The 19,725-nt window shown below is 38.4% G+C and overlaps 1 protein-coding gene across 1 annotated transcript in view; it reads left to right on the forward strand.

Annotated features, from left to right (window-relative positions):
* LOC124039049 (CUB and sushi domain-containing protein 1-like) overlaps nt 1-19,725 on the forward strand; it is a 180,886-nt gene that overhangs the window by 26,022 nt on the left and 135,139 nt on the right. Inside the window, exons 3-9 of the mRNA XM_046354929.1 lie at nt 512-624; nt 1,896-1,973; nt 9,335-9,416; nt 9,901-10,029; nt 11,855-11,972; nt 18,157-18,260; nt 18,604-18,716. Of these exons, the coding sequence (XP_046210885.1) occupies nt 512-624; nt 1,896-1,973; nt 9,335-9,416; nt 9,901-10,029; nt 11,855-11,972; nt 18,157-18,260; nt 18,604-18,716 (737 nt within the window). The remainder of the gene's footprint in view (nt 1-511; nt 625-1,895; nt 1,974-9,334; nt 9,417-9,900; nt 10,030-11,854; nt 11,973-18,156; nt 18,261-18,603; nt 18,717-19,725) is intronic.

The raw sequence follows: 19,725 nt of genomic DNA on the forward strand, positions 1-19,725 counted from the left end.
CAGCGGTCTTCATCCTCCAGGGTTCTTTATCCTCCAAATTGAACATCCATGCTTGCAAACACAAAGCAGACACAGAAAGTTAATGCACATGTTTGCACACTGTGGAATATGCACTTAGCTTGTTGTTAAACCATTTAAACCAGCAGAATGGAGCAATACAGCCATTCTGAAAATATATCAAAATGTGTGATGATTACTCAAGGCATCTGTGAAGTAAATGGGCTAGAGTAGCTAAATGAACCCTTCAAAATATAAAACAAACTGCTTTCGAATTGAGTATGACATTGCATAACTCCAGCTAGAGTAAACCATGTGTGTGACTTTACAACACAAATATTAACCATTTGGTCTGGTATGTTCACTTAGCATTCCTACCGGTTAATTCACTCTGTAATGATTCCTGAAGTCAAGCAGTGCATATGTTCCATTGTTACTAACAGCGGCCCATGTGTTTCATTTTGATGGAGGTGTTGGGTCACTTGGTTGAAATTAGAACCTTATTTTCTTCCAGGCTGACCGGTATGAATCTACCTTCCCCTGTCATCAGCAGCAAAAACTGGCTACGGCTACATTTCACATCTGACAGCAACCATCGACGGAAAGGATTTAGTGCCCAGTACCAAGGTAAGGGGTCAGTGTCGGAGGGCTAGGAGAGATCCCTTCCCATTGCAGGCAGTCATCAGTGCACATGGCAGTGAGTTCTTTGCCAGAGTTCAGCTAAACATGATGTCTTGGCCTGACCTGAATTCTGCCGGCACACGGTTCACAGGTATTTGTCTGGTTTCTTTTTACGAAGTTCAGCATGGCTTGAGGCCCTCCAGGCTTAGACACTAAGTGTAGTCTAAGATACTTCTGACTAAAAGAGAGTTGGGAAACTAAACCCCGTCTGCACATTATATTTAAATTATTTAGGATTTGTGTGTATTTTCCGGTAAAATTACAATACTCCTTTTATTAATACCTGGCAAGGGGATGAAGTCATACTGGAGAGAGGATAACTCACACTGAACCTATTTTAGCTTTCTCATGGTTTAATTAGCTTCCCTGCATGACATAATTACCAGATTAGATTCCGAGTTGTATCCAAATCCAAATTGGCTCCCGCTGACAAAAATGCAGGCTATGCATCAAGTGCACTGCCTGCTGGGTACTGAGCCCAGTGGTGTTAGGTGACTGTGTGGCCACCACTATTCACAAGCTGGCCCTCCCTTGCCCTGCACAACAAATTACTCCTGTGCCTTGGATGTACTGATCCATAAAGACTAAATACCACAGACCCAATAAGGCTGGTTGATGTTTATTGGGATGAATCTTGTCCTGGAGGCAGAGCTGAGCAATCTCCACTAGATGGGCCAGCTGCAAAGTCAAAATTGGCTATACATCGTAAAAAATCATAAAAACAAACATTTGCTTTTTGGTCTAAATTTAAGGTTAGGTTTGGGTATAAGGTTAGCGGTGTGGTTAAGGTTAGGGTTAGGTTTAAAATCAGATTTTATAACTTTGTGGCTGTGCCAGCTCGTGACTACCCTGCAGAGCTGCCTACATTGCATGAGTCATCCCAATAAATTCCAACTTGCAAGTGCACGGAAGCCTGGGCACATTGGCACCCTCCTGGCCCTCTGCAATCACCTGGAGGACAGCTTGACATCTCTGCTTGTGAACTTCTACAGTAAACCCCATCTTCAAAGGATTTGGGGGAGGCAGGGAGGGACAGAGAGAGAGAGGGGGAAGCTGCTTGCATAGCAAGGAATCTCACAGAAGTGTTTCCACGTTGTGACAGATTTTCTTTCAGCCTTTGCTCTTAGGGTGTTTTGCTAATTAATATAATAATAATGTATCATATATGCTAATTACATGAATGGATTATAATGTGCACTATTTTCTCTCTTCAACAGTGAAAAAGGCCATTGAGCTGAAGTCAAGAGGGGTGAAAATGCTTCCAAGCAAAGACACAAACCACAAAAATGCTGTTTGTAAGTACTTTCTTATGCTCACGGAGGTTCCGTTTTTACCCACATTACATTTATAATCGCACTATCATAAAATCAAGCATATCTTAAATAGTGTTTTCTTTCCCCAGGCAGTCCAAACAGTCCAGAATTGTACACTTATGATAAGCATTTTAAATTACGATAAGAATTTAGGATGTGGTATTTAGTATTTTATTCACATCCCCATTAGCTCTTGCAGAAGCTACAGAGTTAAACGAAGTAGGTTTTCTTACAAAGTTAAGTCAAACTGAGTGATATTTCATCCTACGGATCTCCACATACATTGGACAAGCCCTCTTTGTGTAAAAATTCATGCCATCTGTATCGGTCCATTGACAGTTATATGATCAATGTAAATATGTGCATCATTCGATTGCACAATTGCTATTCATTACCCAGGGGGTATACTAACAGATTTTATCTGTCAGATTTATTATATACTAAATCCACCCAGTCTGACGTATGCATATGCATGGTGATCAGGTGGTTCCCAATGTGATGTGTGTATGGATACAGATGGAGGATCTTAATTTGAGACAGTTTGCTACAGCATGAAAATGAACCTGCAGCAACAGGAAATGTGAATTATCATATTATTATATTGTTAATTAATGGACATTTTTGTCGTGGTTGCTACAGTTTCCTCAAGGGAAATCATGTCTGAAATGTCAAAGTGGGTGATCAAATTAAGATCCTACATCTGTATGTATGTGCGCATACAATCTCTTTGACATGACAAATATCCACCTTTGATCAAAATGCTGTTACAAGAAATACATTGAACTTTTTTAATTCACACTGGCTAGTGGCCCAAAATGCATTTCAAACCCAGCTAGTACCTCTACTGAGTTTCCAGGGAAGAAATGTCTCCATACAATTAAGGTCATAGTATTTTTTTTACAGATATTTTTTAAAAGTGGTAGTATGTTTGATTATCAGTTAGACATGAGTAGCTATCACACATAATTATCACACACATCCATATGTACACACATACCATAATCCAATTTAGAGTGTTTGCTTAGCATTTAATGTCTGCACAATTTCCATAATGTGTTTTCCAAAAGATGCCCTTGATGCTATCTATAATGGTATGGGGAAAACAACCCCCTCTTTAACACCACATTAAATTGTATTAATAATTTGTTCCACGCTATGCTTCATAAAGCCTGTTCTATTGCAATTAGTGTTACTAAATGGCTGACTTTGCAAAAGTGAGGCACCATTTCTAATCTAGAATTTACATTTCAGGTACAATATATGGTGATCCTGGATGGATAAACAAATAGCAATTATAAAAACACTATTTTGTGACGCTGGTGTAAGGCAACCTTGTCAACTCGGCAACATAATGCAGTGTATAAAACAAGTCCACTTTATATACTTGAATAGCATCAATAGGCTCAGGTAATTATTAACCAAGTTTGTAACTCTTAACTGCCATTAAAACATTCTAAATTCTGCAAAGGCAGAATTGATGTGGTCATTCATATATGAATATGTATATTATCACCATCACCAGACACTTTTAGATGAGGGATTAAGTTCAGGTCCTGACTCACTGTGGTTATTAAAGATCCCATGGTGCTCATTTAAAAAGCAGAGGTGTAAAATCATGCACTCTGGCCAAACCCTGGATGTATAGCCAGCCTTCTCCTCATATCCTCCAAGACATCTAATTACTACAGCTACATTTCAGTTGGACATAATTATTTTAATCTTCATTGAAAAGGCAGATCTTTTGTAAATTTTGCTGATGGCTGGAAAGATGTCTGACATTGATCACCGAGATGGCGTCTCATTTTTCACGGGGTAAAAATTCCAACCACCTACACAGTGTGGAGCCTGTGTTTGCCATCAAAGGGGTATCCCCATTGGACCAAAATGAATTGATACTGATCCAAACTGGCTGCCCACCTCTGTAAATTGTTTGCCAGCTTTTTAAAACTAGACTAGATCCAATGCTTAGGATAACAACATAATATAGAAGGGAAATACATGCTTAGAGAGTTTATTGCAGAATTATCTGCGGGAGAATACAATAGTGTGTGGTTATTAATTACCCTTCCTTTTGATGCTCTCCAATTCCCGATCAAAAGAAGCACCTCTACCTGCACAAGTTTAGCAGATTGATTGCATGTGGGATGAAAGAGTTCTTTGTTCTATTGTGATTAACGTTGGGTACAGAAAAATGCAGGCCTAAAGGAAGAAGTTTATTATTCAAGCTACATTGGTGACTATCTAAAATTGTCTTAGCTTTACCTATAACATACCAGATACTGTACAGTAGTAGATACTGTAGAAGATAATGTAATAGGTACTGTATCTACAGTAGATACTATACTGTAGGTACTGTAGTAGATTCTGTAGACCATCGTACATACAGTAGTAGATACAGTAGATAGTGTAGTAGATCATTTAGTAGATATTGTAGATACTCTAGTAGATATTGTAGTAGATACTGTAGACACCATTGTAGATACAGTAGTAGATACTGTAGTGACTGGAACGAATTGCAAAAATCGCTGAAGTTGGAGACTTTTATCTCCCTCACCAACTTCAAACATCAGCTATCTGAGCAGCTAACCGATCGCTGCAGCTGTACATAATCTATTGGTAAATAGCCCACCCATTTTCACCTACCTCATCCCCACAGTTTTTATTTATTTACTTTTCTGCTCTTTTGCACACCAATATCTCTACCTGTACATGATCATCTGATAATTTATCACTCCAGTGTTAATCTGCAATATTGTAATTATTCGCCTACCTCCTCATGCCTTTTGCACACATTGTATATAGACTCCCCTTTTTTTCTACTGTGTTATTGACTTGTTAATTGTTTACTCCATGTGTAACTCTGTGTTGTCTGTTCATACTGCTATGCTTTATCTTGGCCAGGTCGCAGTTGCAAATGAGAACTTGTTCTCAACTAGCCTACTTAAATAAATAAAGGTGTTCTCAACTAGCCTACCTGGTTAAATAAAGGTGTTCTCAACTAGCCTACCTGGTTAAATAAAGGTGTTCTCAACTAGCCTACCTGGTTAAATAAAGGTGTTCTCAACTAGCCTACCTGGTTAAATAAAGGTGTTCTCAACTAGCCTACCTGGTTAAATAAAGGTGTTCTCAACTAGCCTACCTGGTTAAATAAAGGTGTTCTCAACTTGCCTACCTGGTTAAATAAAGGTGAAATAAAATAAATAAAAATAAAAAGTAGATATTGTAGTAGATAATGTAGATACCATCGTAGATACTGTAGTAGATATTGTAATAGATAATGTAGATACCATCGTAGATACTGTAATAGATATTGTAGTAGATAATGTAGATACCATCGTAGATACTGTAGTAGATATTGTAGTAGATACTGTATTGGATACTTTAGTACGTGAATCTTTCTGAGTGTTGTCTGTTGTATCATGATGACCTCACTGAATACCATCACAAGCATATTCAGTGTTACTTCAAATCCCAAACTAGGCAGCCATGGAAACAGTTCAAACAGATTAACAAATCTATAAAATATAGTCACTGTAGTTATATTTATAATGAAATCATTCTCAGAAAATACAAGGATTTTACAAATTGGTATCTGTGTGTGCAGCAAAGTTCAGTTTGTTATTGGTGACAGTACCCAAATATTTATCTTAAAGAAGCCAATCTGGGGATCTTGAATGATAGTAGTCCAGCAGCCATTGGTGGAGTGGGAAGTTTACCTTTCACAGCAGAAGTGAGCTATGTGGGCTTCATCATTGATTATAACAGTAGTCTAGAGAAGTGTCGAAGTGGGGAGGCTGTGAGAGGAATGGATGCTTTGTTGTAGTTCTCTCTGTTATAAATTCCCTGCTAAAAAAACATGCTGCCCGACAAAATAGCTTTATTAACATAAGAAATAAAACTAGTATGAAAGTAAAGTCATGATCCTTTTCATTTTCAAACCAAAGTCCTAACACAGAAAAGTAGAGTAAGATTATCACTGGGCAGAACAGGAAACAGAAATGGTGGTGCAAACAGACAAAAGCTTTGATTGGATGGTGGAACTTTTTAAAACTAACATCAGCATTCACAGGAGGTGACATTTGAAGACAACATCAAACAGAAATACATGACAGTTGATCAAAAGGGATAGCAATGGCTGTCCATGCCGCTCACTCCATCAACACATTCTCTGACCTTGACTTGAAATGAACATTTTAGCATTTCATGGGATAGGGTTAAAACATTCTCAAATGCACTTGTATGATCTTCATTTGATCACTCTTATAGTGTATTCAAGGTTTAAAAAGGCTTCTAAAGTTTGTAATTTCAGACTTTATTTGCCCTAACAAAAAATGTATCAACCCCTACAAAAAAAATGACCATGAATTATAATCCACATTTCCTGTTGCTGCAGGATTACTTCCCTGCTGTGGCATACTGGTTCAAATAAAAATCCTACATCTGTACGTATCCTCCAATATACGATTTCTCGCATGTAGCATGTTGATTTTTTTATAGAAAGTAATGGTCACTAAAACCAAAGCCACATGGTACATTGAGAGTTCACACATAGAAATTGTTTACAGAATGAAAGGATTCTGTAGTCTGTGATTACTGTGCAGTGCATCAAAAGGAATGGATGGAAAAAGGGCAACACATTTTTTTTTCCAATGCCTTTTGCACCAGCTTTTTGTGACCAAGTTAAAATGATGTGTAAGATGACCTAATGCGGTTCTGGGCCCGTAAACAAACTGAGGTTATGTGACAGAATGATGCAGAAATTAAGGTGAGAACACAAACACACACTGGCACAGGAATGGTGGAAGAGGATATGCTATGAAGCATGACCTTTTCACAGTTTGTTTTCGTTATATTGCCACGAGCAGTGAATCATTAAAGCTCCTGTCATCACAAGGTGGAAATACATATTTCATATCTGAATGCAACCCATACAAATGTTATGATGAAACATTTACTTGTAGAGGCTGTTTTATTTCTATAGCTGTTGACCCACCTGTTCATTTATTTCTCTTTAAGCAAAGCTTATTATCAAGTTCACTATAAAAATAGATTATTCTTTTGATAAATGCACCTATCCAACTCTTGGTAAGAAAATGGTCATACAATTTACAGAACTTCTTACGTAAATTTGCAATTGTGCATATGCTAACATAAGACCTTTCCTAATATTGAGTTTCACCCCCTTTTGCCTTCAGAAAAGCCTCAGTTCGTTGAGGCATGGACTCTACAAGGTGTCGACAGCGTTCCACAGGGATGATGGCCCATGTTGACTCCAATGCTTCCTACAGTTGTGTCAAGTTGGCTGGATGTCCTTTCTGTGGTGGAACATTCTTGATACACATGGGAAACTGTTGAGCGTGAAAAACCCAGCAGTGTTGTAGTTCTTGACAAACTGGTGTGCTTGGCGCCTAATACCATACCCCGTTCAAAGGCACTTACATCTTTGTCTTGCCCATTCACCCTATGAATGGCACACATACACAATCCATGTCTAAATATGTCTCAAGGCTTAAAAATCATGATTTAACTTCTCTGGGATATGTGGGATGGTAGCGTCCCACCTTGCCAACAGCCAGTGAAATTGCAGGGCGCCAAATTCAAAACAACAGAAATACCATAATTAAAATTCCTCAAACATACAAGTATTATACACCATTTTAAAGATAAACTTATTGAAAATCCAGCCACAGTGTACGAATTCAAATAGGCTTTACCGCGAAAGCACACCAAACGATTATGTTAGGTCAGCACCTTGTCACAGAAAACCATACAGCCATTTTCCAGCCATGGAGAGGGCTCACAAAAGTCAGAAATAGAGATAAAATTAATCAGTAACCTTTGATGATCTTCATCGGGTGGCACTCACAGGACTTCACAGACATCATTCAAACTGTTTTTTAAAATCTACTAATTATATGCATATTCTAGCTTTTGGGCCTGAGTAGCAGGCAGTTTACCCTGGGCACCTTATTATCCAAGCTACTCAATACTGCCCCCCAGTCCCAAAGAAGTTAACCTTTCTCCTCCCCTTCATCTACGCTGATTGCTGCTGCTACTCTCTGTTGTTATCCATGCATAGCCACTTTAATAACTCTACCTACATATACATAATTACCTCAATTACCTCGACACCGGTCCCCCCTGCACATTGACATTGACTCTGTACCGGTACCCCTTGTATATAGCCCCACTATTGTTATTTACTGCTGCTCTTAATTATTTGTTATCATTATCACTTACTTTTTTGTGATTTTCTTAAAACTGCACTGTTGGTTAAGGGCTTGTAAGTAAGCATTTCACGGTAAGGTCTACATCTGTTGTATTCGGTGCATGTGACAAATACAATTTGATTTGATTGACATCAATAAGGGATCATATCTTTCACCTGGATTTACCTGGTCAGTCTGTCATGTTCATAATGTTTTTCATAATGTTTTGTACACTTTTTTAACATGACTTAATGTGTATGATATTGCAGGATATAATACACTAAACGTTGTATCCAGTGTATTGTCCAGGACTGTTAGATGCAATGCATTTTGTTTTGTAATGTTTTTATGAAACCTTTATTTAACCAGAAAAATACCCTTGAGGTTAGAAACCTCTTTTGTTAGGGGGATTAGGTGTAATGATTTGTTTCAGTCTGTGTTATGGCCATTAGAGACTTTTAACTTCTTCCTTCACATGAATGTTTTCAGTGCAACAGCGCACAATGATCGATGCAATTTCTATTCTGAAATCCATTATTAGACCAAATTGTCTCCCAAAGTTTTCATTGATAATTTTACTGCCAATGATCTAAATATGCAGTAACTATAAGTGGACTCATCTTTGTATTCATTCATGGCTTCTGAATTAATGGCAGCGATAGAGGAATCATTTCCTTTCATTGAGACTAATGGAGCGTGATCTTGTTAGAACATGAAATTAGGATGAATTGCTCTAATCCTATGATTGTGAGAGTGCTGTTTGTCACCATTGTCTCTTGCTTCTGGCAATGTGTTTCTAGTATAATACCTTTACGATTGTTGTCAGCACCTGTTATGGAGCATCAATATGGGCCTTTGTTAAAAGTATCCGAGCCTCTGTATAATCCCATAGCAAACTCTTAACCTTTTGTCTAACCATCAGTGTGTATATTTTGTACTGTCAATTAATCAACTAGACATAAAAACTGTACAATCAAGCTTTTCACATTACATTTGACTTACCCAGACTATACAGTGCACTTGAGGCGCATAACTTTCATGGTATTATTTTATAATATCTGTCACTAGTAATTGAATAGATTTGGTACTTCTTTTCTCACCACTCTGTATTCCACCTTTATCCTCTTTCTGTAGTGAGCCAAGGGGGCATGGCAGCTGACATTTGTCCAGATCCTGGGATTCCAGAGAATGGGAAGAGGATGGGCTCAGACTTTCAGTGGGTTCCTTTGCTTCACTCTCATCAGGTTTGGCCTCAGTGAATTTGGAACTGTGTGGAACAGCTTTAATCAAGGCGATCCCTGCTGTGTGGAATAGGCATTTTTAAACCCCCACTGCTATGCCATCACCATTAGTGACTGAAATTAGACCCGCACAATAGGTGATAAGACCCTCTTAGAAAAGATGCCTTAATTCAACAAGGGTCATTACTGGTTTGTTAAGGACGCAGATGTACTTAGATGTACTTATCACCATTAAAAACTAAAAACATTTGAGAAATTGAGGAAACTTGTTTAGACCAAAAAAGTTATACTTGGTTGTTTGGAACACACCATAGCAATCTACTGGTGGAAATTGAAAACTTTTTATCCCATGTTGCTTGTTGCAGATTTGACAGAAGGAAGTCTGTCACAGGCATTGAGGAGTTAGGGGTTGATGCCATGCTCTGTACGGCAGGTCATTTGTTTCTCCAATTCCTACAGGGTCGGAGCCAGCATCCAGTTTTCCTGTGATGACAGCTATGTGCTTCAGGGATCAAAGAGCATCACTTGCCAGAGAGTGACAGAGACGTTGGCCGCATGGAGTGACCACAGGCCTATTTGCCGCAGTAAGTGTGAACGCAGGCAGGCTCTTTTACCATCGCAACACTTTCTGTAGGTACAGATATGCTCTCTTAATTTGATCACCCTGTTGTGGTAGAGTATTTGTAAATTCAAAACTTGTATTGTATTCAATGTTTAAAAAGGCTTCTAAAGTTTACATTTCCACTTAAACATTTCACATAATTCATATTTCCTGTTGGTGCAGGATTATTTTCCCGCTGTGAGAAACCAGTCAAATTAAGATGTACAATGTCACACCTCGTCACCAGTGGTGAGGAGGGTGTTGGGTGTTTAATAGTGAGGCACTGCAGTACAGATATTATTGTATTTAGAGGTCAAATACTTGAATATTCTCTATTCTTCATGGCTTTAGCTGGAATTTACAAAGGCTGTTGAAGATTCAATCCCCTTGATTTAAAAGCATTGAACTGTCTTATTTATGTCTTTATTGAGACATGTAGTAGCTAGCCATCTGTGAGAAGTAGCAACTGCTTTTGAACTGTTAATAGCTATGATTAATACCACATGAGTTTCCAAAACTATTATGACTGTATGGTTCACTTTTGCTGGCACATACTGTGTACAAAAATAATAACATTTGTTTACTTTTTAATATTTTTGCTAAATGCACTATTTATCAGTAATCCCTATCCATTTAGAGTTAGGGAAGCATGACATGTTTTTTTATGTAAACATGACATGTTTTTTTAGGTAAGTGTGACATGTTTTTGAGGGGAAGCATGACATGTTTTTTATTCTGTTTCACAGGAGATAATCGCAATCCATATAGGTTAGGTTAAGTGCTACCAAACTGTAAATTACAGTTGAGGCTATACTGATGGTAACTGATGATCGGCTCACAGTTGTATTATTGGTGTGTGCAGGCAGCTAATGCCCACTGGAGGTGAGATCCGCAGAGGTCTAACTTTCAAAGCCATAGAGGACACAGGCCTCCAGATGACATTAATCAAAATGAAATGAGGCAGTATGTCAGCCATCCAGAAGGAAAGAGTAACCATGTTTGACAATTTCTTAGCACCATTCCTGGGGAGTACTGATCGATCCAGACACTTTTTGTCACAGCGTCGCCCGGTAAACCCTTTAAGAATAACACTCTACTACCCCCTCGCCCCCAGACCTCTCTCCACCATCACCCTCTCCATGCGGAGCTAAGTACCAGGTAGAAGCCATTAAATGTGAAGTTAAAAGGCCTCCAGAGATCCACTGCTGCTCTGTACTCTCCCGGATATGTATAATCCCAGGTGATTATTTAGAGTTAATTATAGAATGCTTTTCCGACCTGTGAATGAAGGATGTGCTCGTTTAGGAGTTTTTTCTACCAACTTCAGAACCCTCTGACTCTTCGATAATTAACAGGCGTACGGCGTAGTCATCAGAGATTTCATAATTAATCATTTTCAGTCATTTTAACTAGACAATGGGTGATGTCAGACTCTGCTTCTTCACCTCTTGATGATTTCACTCACCAATCTTCAGGATAAACGTTAAGTAATGAGTAATTAAATGTTCAGTAATTTGGTGCAGTAACCCAAAGGTTGCTGGTTTGAATCCCCGAGCCAGGAATGTGGAAAAATCTTACATTCTGCCCCTGAGCAAGGCAGTTAATCCCCAACAACAACTGCTTCCCGGCCACCAATGACATCGATTAAGGCAGCCCCCCACTCTTCTCTGACTCAGGGTGGTTTGGTTAAATGCGGAAGATACATTTAGGTTGAATGCATTCTGTGGTGCAACTGACTAGGTATTCCCTTCCAATGTAGCATTGACTTATTTTTGTCTGATAAATGTATTTGTATTTTATTTCAACAGCGAGAACGTGTGGTTCTAATTCAAGAGGACCAAAGGGCTTCATCACCTCTCCTAATTACCCTGTTCAGTATGACAACAATGCCCACTGTGTTTGGGTCATAACAGCACTGGACAATAGGAAGGTGAGTCACATTTATTTTCTTTCTTTTTGCTTTCTTTCTTTTTATTTGCTGAGTTATCAGCATGCATAACCGTGCTAATGAGTCTCTTTGCAAGGTGAATGGTTCAACTTCAATAATTTAACTCAGTTTGTGTTGTAATTTTGCAAGTTGAGGCTATGTCAAAATCACATTATTTTGGATGTAGGTGAAGGATAATCTATTTTATTGTGACCAACAGGACATCTAGTGAAAGGGGTATCCAAGCACATAATTATGATTATAATATGGTATTAATGCAATGCCATTGTGTTCATTGGCATACAAGTGGTATTAGAATCACTAAATTAGCATAACAAATATAATGGGGAAATTAACAGAAAAAAAAGCTTATTTTATAATGAGGGCCCACTTAAAAACGGTTTAATTACTGGTTTCTACTTGTCTTTCATATCCCTCGTGCCACGTAGGGGTCAGAGCACTAAAGCTAAAACAAACAGTAATTCATATCTTCTGCTGTAAATTATGGATAGTTCAAGGAGGAGTGCCTTAAAGGAAATGGAACGCTTCAAAAGCATTATGAATGAATAATTAGTCACTTGGCTGTAAATGGCTGCATCTCTGATGCACATGAATTTCTGCATGTGACCACCAGTATTTGTTATGCTGCCGTTAACACTGTCCACCTCAAACCAAAACTCCCTATGAACATAATTCATGGAACTGCACCTTCTTGGTGCAGCCACAGATCAGCACCCAAGTGAATTAAGTCAAGCTAGAAATTACTTTACAAAGTAGTTTGAGAATGCTGTTAAAAGTTTGACATGTCACCCAGGTATTCAGCATGCCCAATTCAGCAAGAACCTGATAACAATGGAGGTATCTTGCACCTCCTACTGTACATGTTCATTAGAGATTCACGTTGGATTCATTAAGTGAGTTCAACCTTTAAATCGTCTCCCGAAGGCCAGAGTTGTGTAAAATGTTCCTGTCTGTCTGCCGTGCAAATTGATACGGTTGTTCCTTTCCTTAAACATATTCTCAATTAGTTTAGCAAATTCTAAACTGTAGAATTATCCAAAAGTAGTCCATGTCTTGTAATTCAATTACTGTTCTGAATGATGTTTTTACCTGTAATTATTACTTGCTGCGGAAGTAAACTGTTCATTATTTCCTTCTCATATTTGTGGCATGTCATCATTGAAACATATGAGCCTTTATCTTTGTGCAAAACATGGGTTTTGACTTGGGTTTTAAAACATTGAGAGACTTGAAAATTGCAGAGATCCTAGAGTCTCTTGGGATAGTGAGCTGACAGTTGTTCTTCTTTTTCACTATCTTGTTTATACTTATTGAAACACACCAGAGAGGTTTTTTTTTGAAGATTCACTGACATAGCACCTGTCAGGGAATATTGCATTTTGAAAATGCACCTTAAATGCACATTCAGTGGAGACTATAATTTGACTCACAATTGGACTTTTGTTATGCTCTAACCTGAGCTGTATATTTCAGCATCACCTTGCATACCGTCATAGGAATATGACAATAATAAAAATCAGTAATGAATTTAGTAATTGGCACATTAATATACATGCATTCGGAAAGTATTCAGACCCCTGAACCTTTTGAACATTTTGTTAGAGCCTTATTCTAAAATGGATTAAATATGAGGTTTTTTTCTTCATCAATCTACAATCTAATCTTTTTTTTTAAATATCACATTTACATAAGTATTCAGACCCTTTACTCAGTACTTTGTTGAAGCACCCTTGGCAGCGATTACACTCTCGAGTCTTCTTGGGTATAAACCTACAAGCTTGGCACACCTGTATTTGGGGAATTTTTCACATTATTTTCTGCAGAACCTCTCAAGCTCTGTCAGGTTGGATGGGGAGCGTCGCTGCACAGCTATGTGCATGTCTCTCCAGAGATGTTCGATTGGGTTCTAGTCTGGGGTCTGGCTGGGCCACTCAAGGACATTCAGAGACTTGTCCCGAAGCTACTCCTGCATTGTTTTGGCTGTGTGCTTATAGTCGTTGTCCTGTCGCTGAAAACATCCCCACAGCATGATGCAGCCACCACCATTCTTCACCATAAGGATGGTATTGCCCAGGTGATGAGCGGTGCCTGCTTTCCTCCAAACGCGATGCTTGGCATTTAGGCCAAAGCGTTCAATCTTGGTTTCATTGGCAAACTCCAAGCGTGCTGTCATATGCCTTTTACTGAGGAATGGCTTCCGTCTGTCCACTCTACCATAAAGGCCTGATTGGTGGAGTGCTGAAGATATGGTTGTCCTTCTGGAAGCTTCTCCCATCTCCACAAAGGAACTCTGGAGCTCTGTCAGAGTGACCATCGGGTTCTTGGTCACCTCCCTGACCAAGGCCATTCTCCCCCGATTTCTCAGTCTGGCCGGGCGTCCAACTCTAGGCAGAGTCTTGGTGGTTCCAAACTTCTTCCATTTAAGAATGATGGAGGCCACTGTGTTCCTTTGGACTTTCAATGCTGCAGAAATGTTTTGGTAGCCTTACCCAGATCTGTGCCTCGACACAATCCTGTCTCTGAGCTCTATGGACAATTCCTTCTACCTCATGGCTTGGTTTTTGCTCTGACATGAACCGTCAACTGTGGGACCTTATATAGACAAGTGTGTGTCCTTCCAAATCATGTCCAATCAACTGAATTTTCCACAGGACTCCAATCAAGTTGTGAGAACATCTCAAGGATGATGAATGGAAACAGGATGCACATGAGCTCAATTTCGAGTCTCATAGCAAAGGGTCTGAATACTTATGTAAATACGGTATTTCTGTTTTTTATATTTGCAAACATTTTAAAAACCTGTTTGTTTTTGCTTCGTCATTATGGGAATTGTGCATACATTAGTGAGGACCTTTTTTTAAAAACATAACAAAATGTGGAAAAAGTGAAGGGGTATGAATCCTTTGCCAAGGCACTGTATATACCCCCGATGTGTTTGTGCATGTAACTGGTAGACAGTATTCGTAAACAAATAGTGTGATGCTTTTGACAAAACAATATCATTGAGGGGAGACGAAACGATGGGCAAATTGTATAGGGACAGGTGTTCCAATCAGACAGTGATTATTTTGGATGAGTTACAAAACATCAACAAACTATAGAAGGTCAAATGGATGTTTTTTCAACAAATGGAGACAAAACAGAACCATTGAACCAGCCTTCCGGTTCTGTATAAAACAAAGGAATCAATAGTGCCCTAAAATATTGTATATAAGCCAGGTGAAGGAACAATCACCAAGGTGTGCTGTCAGCTTGCAATTGTGTTGATATAGACCACAAGTGCTGTTTCTCCTCTTGCTAAGTCTTCTGTAAAAACCCTTTCTGTTTTTGACAGGGTAATTTGAGAGGGTGGTATTGTAGACGTCTCATTTAAGATTGCCTCAAACTGCTTACTACAAAGTTTGACATTCCACACAGATTGCTTGTCCAAAAACTTCAGAGGTGCTTAGCAGAATCACAGTTGCGTAAAAAACAACAACATATGTTTACCTCTGTTGACAGTATGTTATCCCAGAGACATAAAGAGAAGACTAGTAAAGGGTGCCAACAGTCACCTGTTTTAGGATGTATGTACGGTTATGGCACAGCTTGACATTTAATTGAATCAAATTAATCCTCCGCATTGGTATTTGTTGTAAGAAATTATAATCTCCCTTAATTTATTACCTCTTTATAATCAGTTGACTTTATTGTACTCTATAGCTCTAGCATACTCTATCTAGACTGATACAATTTTGTGTTTACCATTTTAAACATCTCCTTAATCCTTTTTGCATCTTGAACTCTGTAATTCATTACGGGTGGATTGATTACCTTACAAGCATATTGAGCATCAATACTTTCTATTCATATTTATGCTGACAAATCATGGTACCCATTCCTATTGTGTGAACATTTAGGAATCTTGCTCTGTCATTCAACATATTTCCCATTTTAGAGGTCAAGACATGTCCTTCTATGATTATTTAACCACTCCAATGAAGCTGTCGGATAGGTGCGTTTTTAAATCATTACTGGCTGCCAAAAGGGAGTCGCCATGGAGATGGATATTGCTCTCCATATTCTATTAGTGTTGTAAATGGCAGGTCAGTGTGTAATTGCTCATTTATTCCTAGCCCTGTCTGTCTATCTGCTTGAACATTGGCTTGTTCCAGTCACCATGACTTCATTGCATTGCTGTATGTATTTGTACAGTGTCTGTTTTTCATTGTTATTAAAGCATAGGTCAGAATTCAATTTGAGCAGATATTGGTTTTCTTTAAAGGAAAACTCCACCCAAAAACAATGACAAAGTCCCAAAATGTTTTGTTTGTCAGCGCTCAAGTTTTCAAGAGACTTTAAAAATACAGAAATCAACCCCGTATGATGCATTTTAAAAGGAATTTTCCTTTAATGAGATTTCTTCCAGATGGCACATGCTGGAGCGGAGATGTCAAAGTTCAACGAAGATTGACATCTCATGGACATTGAATTGTCACAAAGCCAGAATTATCCTTAGACAATTTTGAGTTTTTGTGCGCTTTGAAGTGCAATGCATGAAGATTGAATTACAAACAGAGGGTTTCGCAGTCTAAGTAAACCCAAGTTTATCAAATCTACAAATCTATTATTGTATTGTTAAGTTCCATTGAAATGACTATTATTCTTGGTTAGCAGTCATTGGTCATTGAGGAAAAATGTGTGTGTGTGTGTGTGTGTGTGTGTGTGTGTTAGATCTTTACATGAGCTATTATTATCATCAATCCCTGCAATGTTTTATATCAGAATAGTTGAGTTTACATGACAGGGTGAGTTATAAGTGGCTCTTGAAAAGCAAACTGGCTATCAGTGAACTCATACTCAAGGGTTTAGGCTCTCACATTGATCATTCACTTTGGGCCCCTTGGCTTGGTACTACACATTTCAGTGAGGATAGCCCAACCTACACAGGTAATACATTTGCTTTTGAGTCTCAGGAGAAAAAAAAATATGGATGGAATAATGGTTATTTAATGGTGCAATTGAGAGAATTTGAGGATGTTGATAATGGGCTTGTCCTAATTAAGCTTTATTTCTTCCCTTCAAGCAATCTCTGCTCAAATCCAATTTTCTTTTAACTGCCTTTCTTCCTGTGCCGGCATCAAAAGTGAAGCCATCTTTTTTTTCTCAAGCCTTTGTTCGTGCCCAGGCATTGCAAATACTTGAACTGCTCTTTTCCAGTTCATCATTGCACTGCCACCACGAAATGATTTGCAAATGTATTTCATGGTTTCATTATTTTAGTCTCCCTGGTAGCTGTGACAGCAATGCTTTTTTTTTTTGCAAATACTATGCAATGCTAATGATTCTGTTTACCACAGAACACACACACAACAAGTGTTTGAAAGTATAGAGCTGCAGTAGCTGCAATGTTGATGTCTTTTGCTGCTCTAATATGAATAAGCTATGTTTGTTATGGTGCATACCAGAGTACTGTGATGTTTTTCTACAATACATGATAAAAGACTCAATATTATTTCATGGGATCTATGGTTAGAATTAAATCATAGAGCATTACACTATTCAAATTTTATTAGATTGTGTTGCAAAACCACACCAATCCTGAAATGTTTATTTAATTACTGCAGTGGGCTAAATCAGGGTCACACAGTCTTTCTTGCTAGTCTTAAACAAATCTACTTTGAAACAAAAGTATCCACCTCACACACATGTTCTTGGGCTTAAAAAAAAAGAAGACACATGTACCATGTCAGATATACAGTAATGTAATATATTGAAATGTATTACATTTTGAGATTGCATCCCATTATTACACTTTATATACATCACAGAAGACTGAAATATAACAGAACCGTTTCACAAAGAACCACCAGCTTTTCTGCAGCTTTTCTTCCTTCTTCTATAACGTTTATCCATTATGAAATATGAATAACATTCCACCCATGAGGCCACTAGGTCATTTGACTGCAGGAAAGGGCTACATCCCAACCACTTTAAAGGGAATTTGCTATGATTTAATTATTTTTAATTGATACCATTTCTAGGAAAATAAAGCACTTTGTATCAGAATGAATAGAAGAGTAACAAAATAAGCATTGTGTAAATAGTTCAATTGCAAAATGGTTTACGGCCATGTTATCATGGCTGTCCTTGAACCAATGTGGAACATATATCCTGTTTTGAGCAGGTTATCAAGCTTGCCTTTGAGGAGTTTGATCTTGAGAGAGGATATGACACGCTAACAGTGGGGGATGGAGGGAAGATTGGCGATGCCAGGAGAGTGCTCTATGTGTGAGTATTCTGCAGATACCCAGAATTTATCATTTACTATCTCGAAACTTTCCCTCAAACCTTTCCCTCAATATTTTCGCTCAAACCTTTCCTCCAGCATTCACTGTAGGATTTTTAAGTTGCACCGAACTATGCTGTAGTCTACACAGACGAACTAGGACAATAGATTGGGGCAGTTATTCTGATAAAACATTGAACATAATTGTCATGTAATTAATACACATTTTCCCATTTACTTGAAAATAATGACCATAGTTTTTGGAGCATGAAAACAATAAATTAAACTACCGATGTGGGTAAGAGACAATAAGTTAATCATTGAGTTCCATGTGATGTGTTTTAGGCTGACAGGGTCTAGTGTTCCTGACCTGATAGTCAGTATGAGCAACCAGATGTGGCTCCATCTCCAGTCTGATGACACCATCGGGTCCCAAGGATTCAAGGCCACATATGAAGGTACACTTCCTATGCTCTTTCAGAACATATGCAATGGTCTGCCAAATAATGGATTTGGTCCGGATTTAAACCCTGTACATCTACCATTTCATGTTGAGGTCATGTTTATTTGAGTTCTCATAGTTGGTGGTACTTGTCAGCATAAGACACATTTGATATGTAACGTGTTGGTCAGCCTACCATTTCCACATACTACAGTATGTGTGCGTTTCTCTGCAACCCATAGAATGATGTTCATTATACAACGGGTGGGTCTAATCCTGAATGCTGATTGGTTAAAATAATATTCCAGCCAAGTCATCAATTCTGCAGATTCAGCAAAAGATTAAATGGGCCAGCATGTGATCGACACAGACAAGTTAGTTTTCCAGATGAAATGCAACAGCAAAGCAAAGTTCTATAAATAGGGTTGCAAAATTCCAGTAACGTTCCCCAAATTCCTTGGTTTTCCAAAAATCCTGGTTGGAGATTTCCCACATTTCCTGCTTATTCCGTTGTAATTTCGGGAATCTTGGGAAAGGAGTTTTGCAGCCCCATCTATATATGTATCTAAACATCTGTTTCAATAAACACCAAAGTCCAGAATTTCCCCCCACCAGCATGAACTGTAATTCATTCCCAGTATCAGATGGTGGGACTAATTCCTTCCAACTGATGAATAGCACTGAACTTGCACTAATAAGTTATTACTGGGTTACTGGGCACAGTCAACACACCTACATTAAAGTAGTGTCATGCTGTGAGAGAGAAGAGATTTGCATTGCTGATAAATACTGTAGGGACACTGTTTGCTTTGGAAGTCATTTTCCATTCCACTCAACTGCTAGGTGGAAGTAAATTGTATTTAGGCCCCTGTTCAATCAAACCTGGTATGCCGATTTATTGCCACAGTTAGACAAATTATTGTTCTGACTGGGAGAGAGTGTTTGTATTGCTTTAATAATGAATCAATGTTTACTCTGTGAAACAAAAATGAATGCTACTGAATATTCATTCACAGATACCTTTT

The sequence above is a fragment of the Oncorhynchus gorbuscha genome, linkage group LG07 (assembly GCF_021184085.1).
Source record: "Oncorhynchus gorbuscha isolate QuinsamMale2020 ecotype Even-year linkage group LG07, OgorEven_v1.0, whole genome shotgun sequence".
Lineage (NCBI taxonomy): Eukaryota > Metazoa > Chordata > Actinopteri > Salmoniformes > Salmonidae > Oncorhynchus > Oncorhynchus gorbuscha.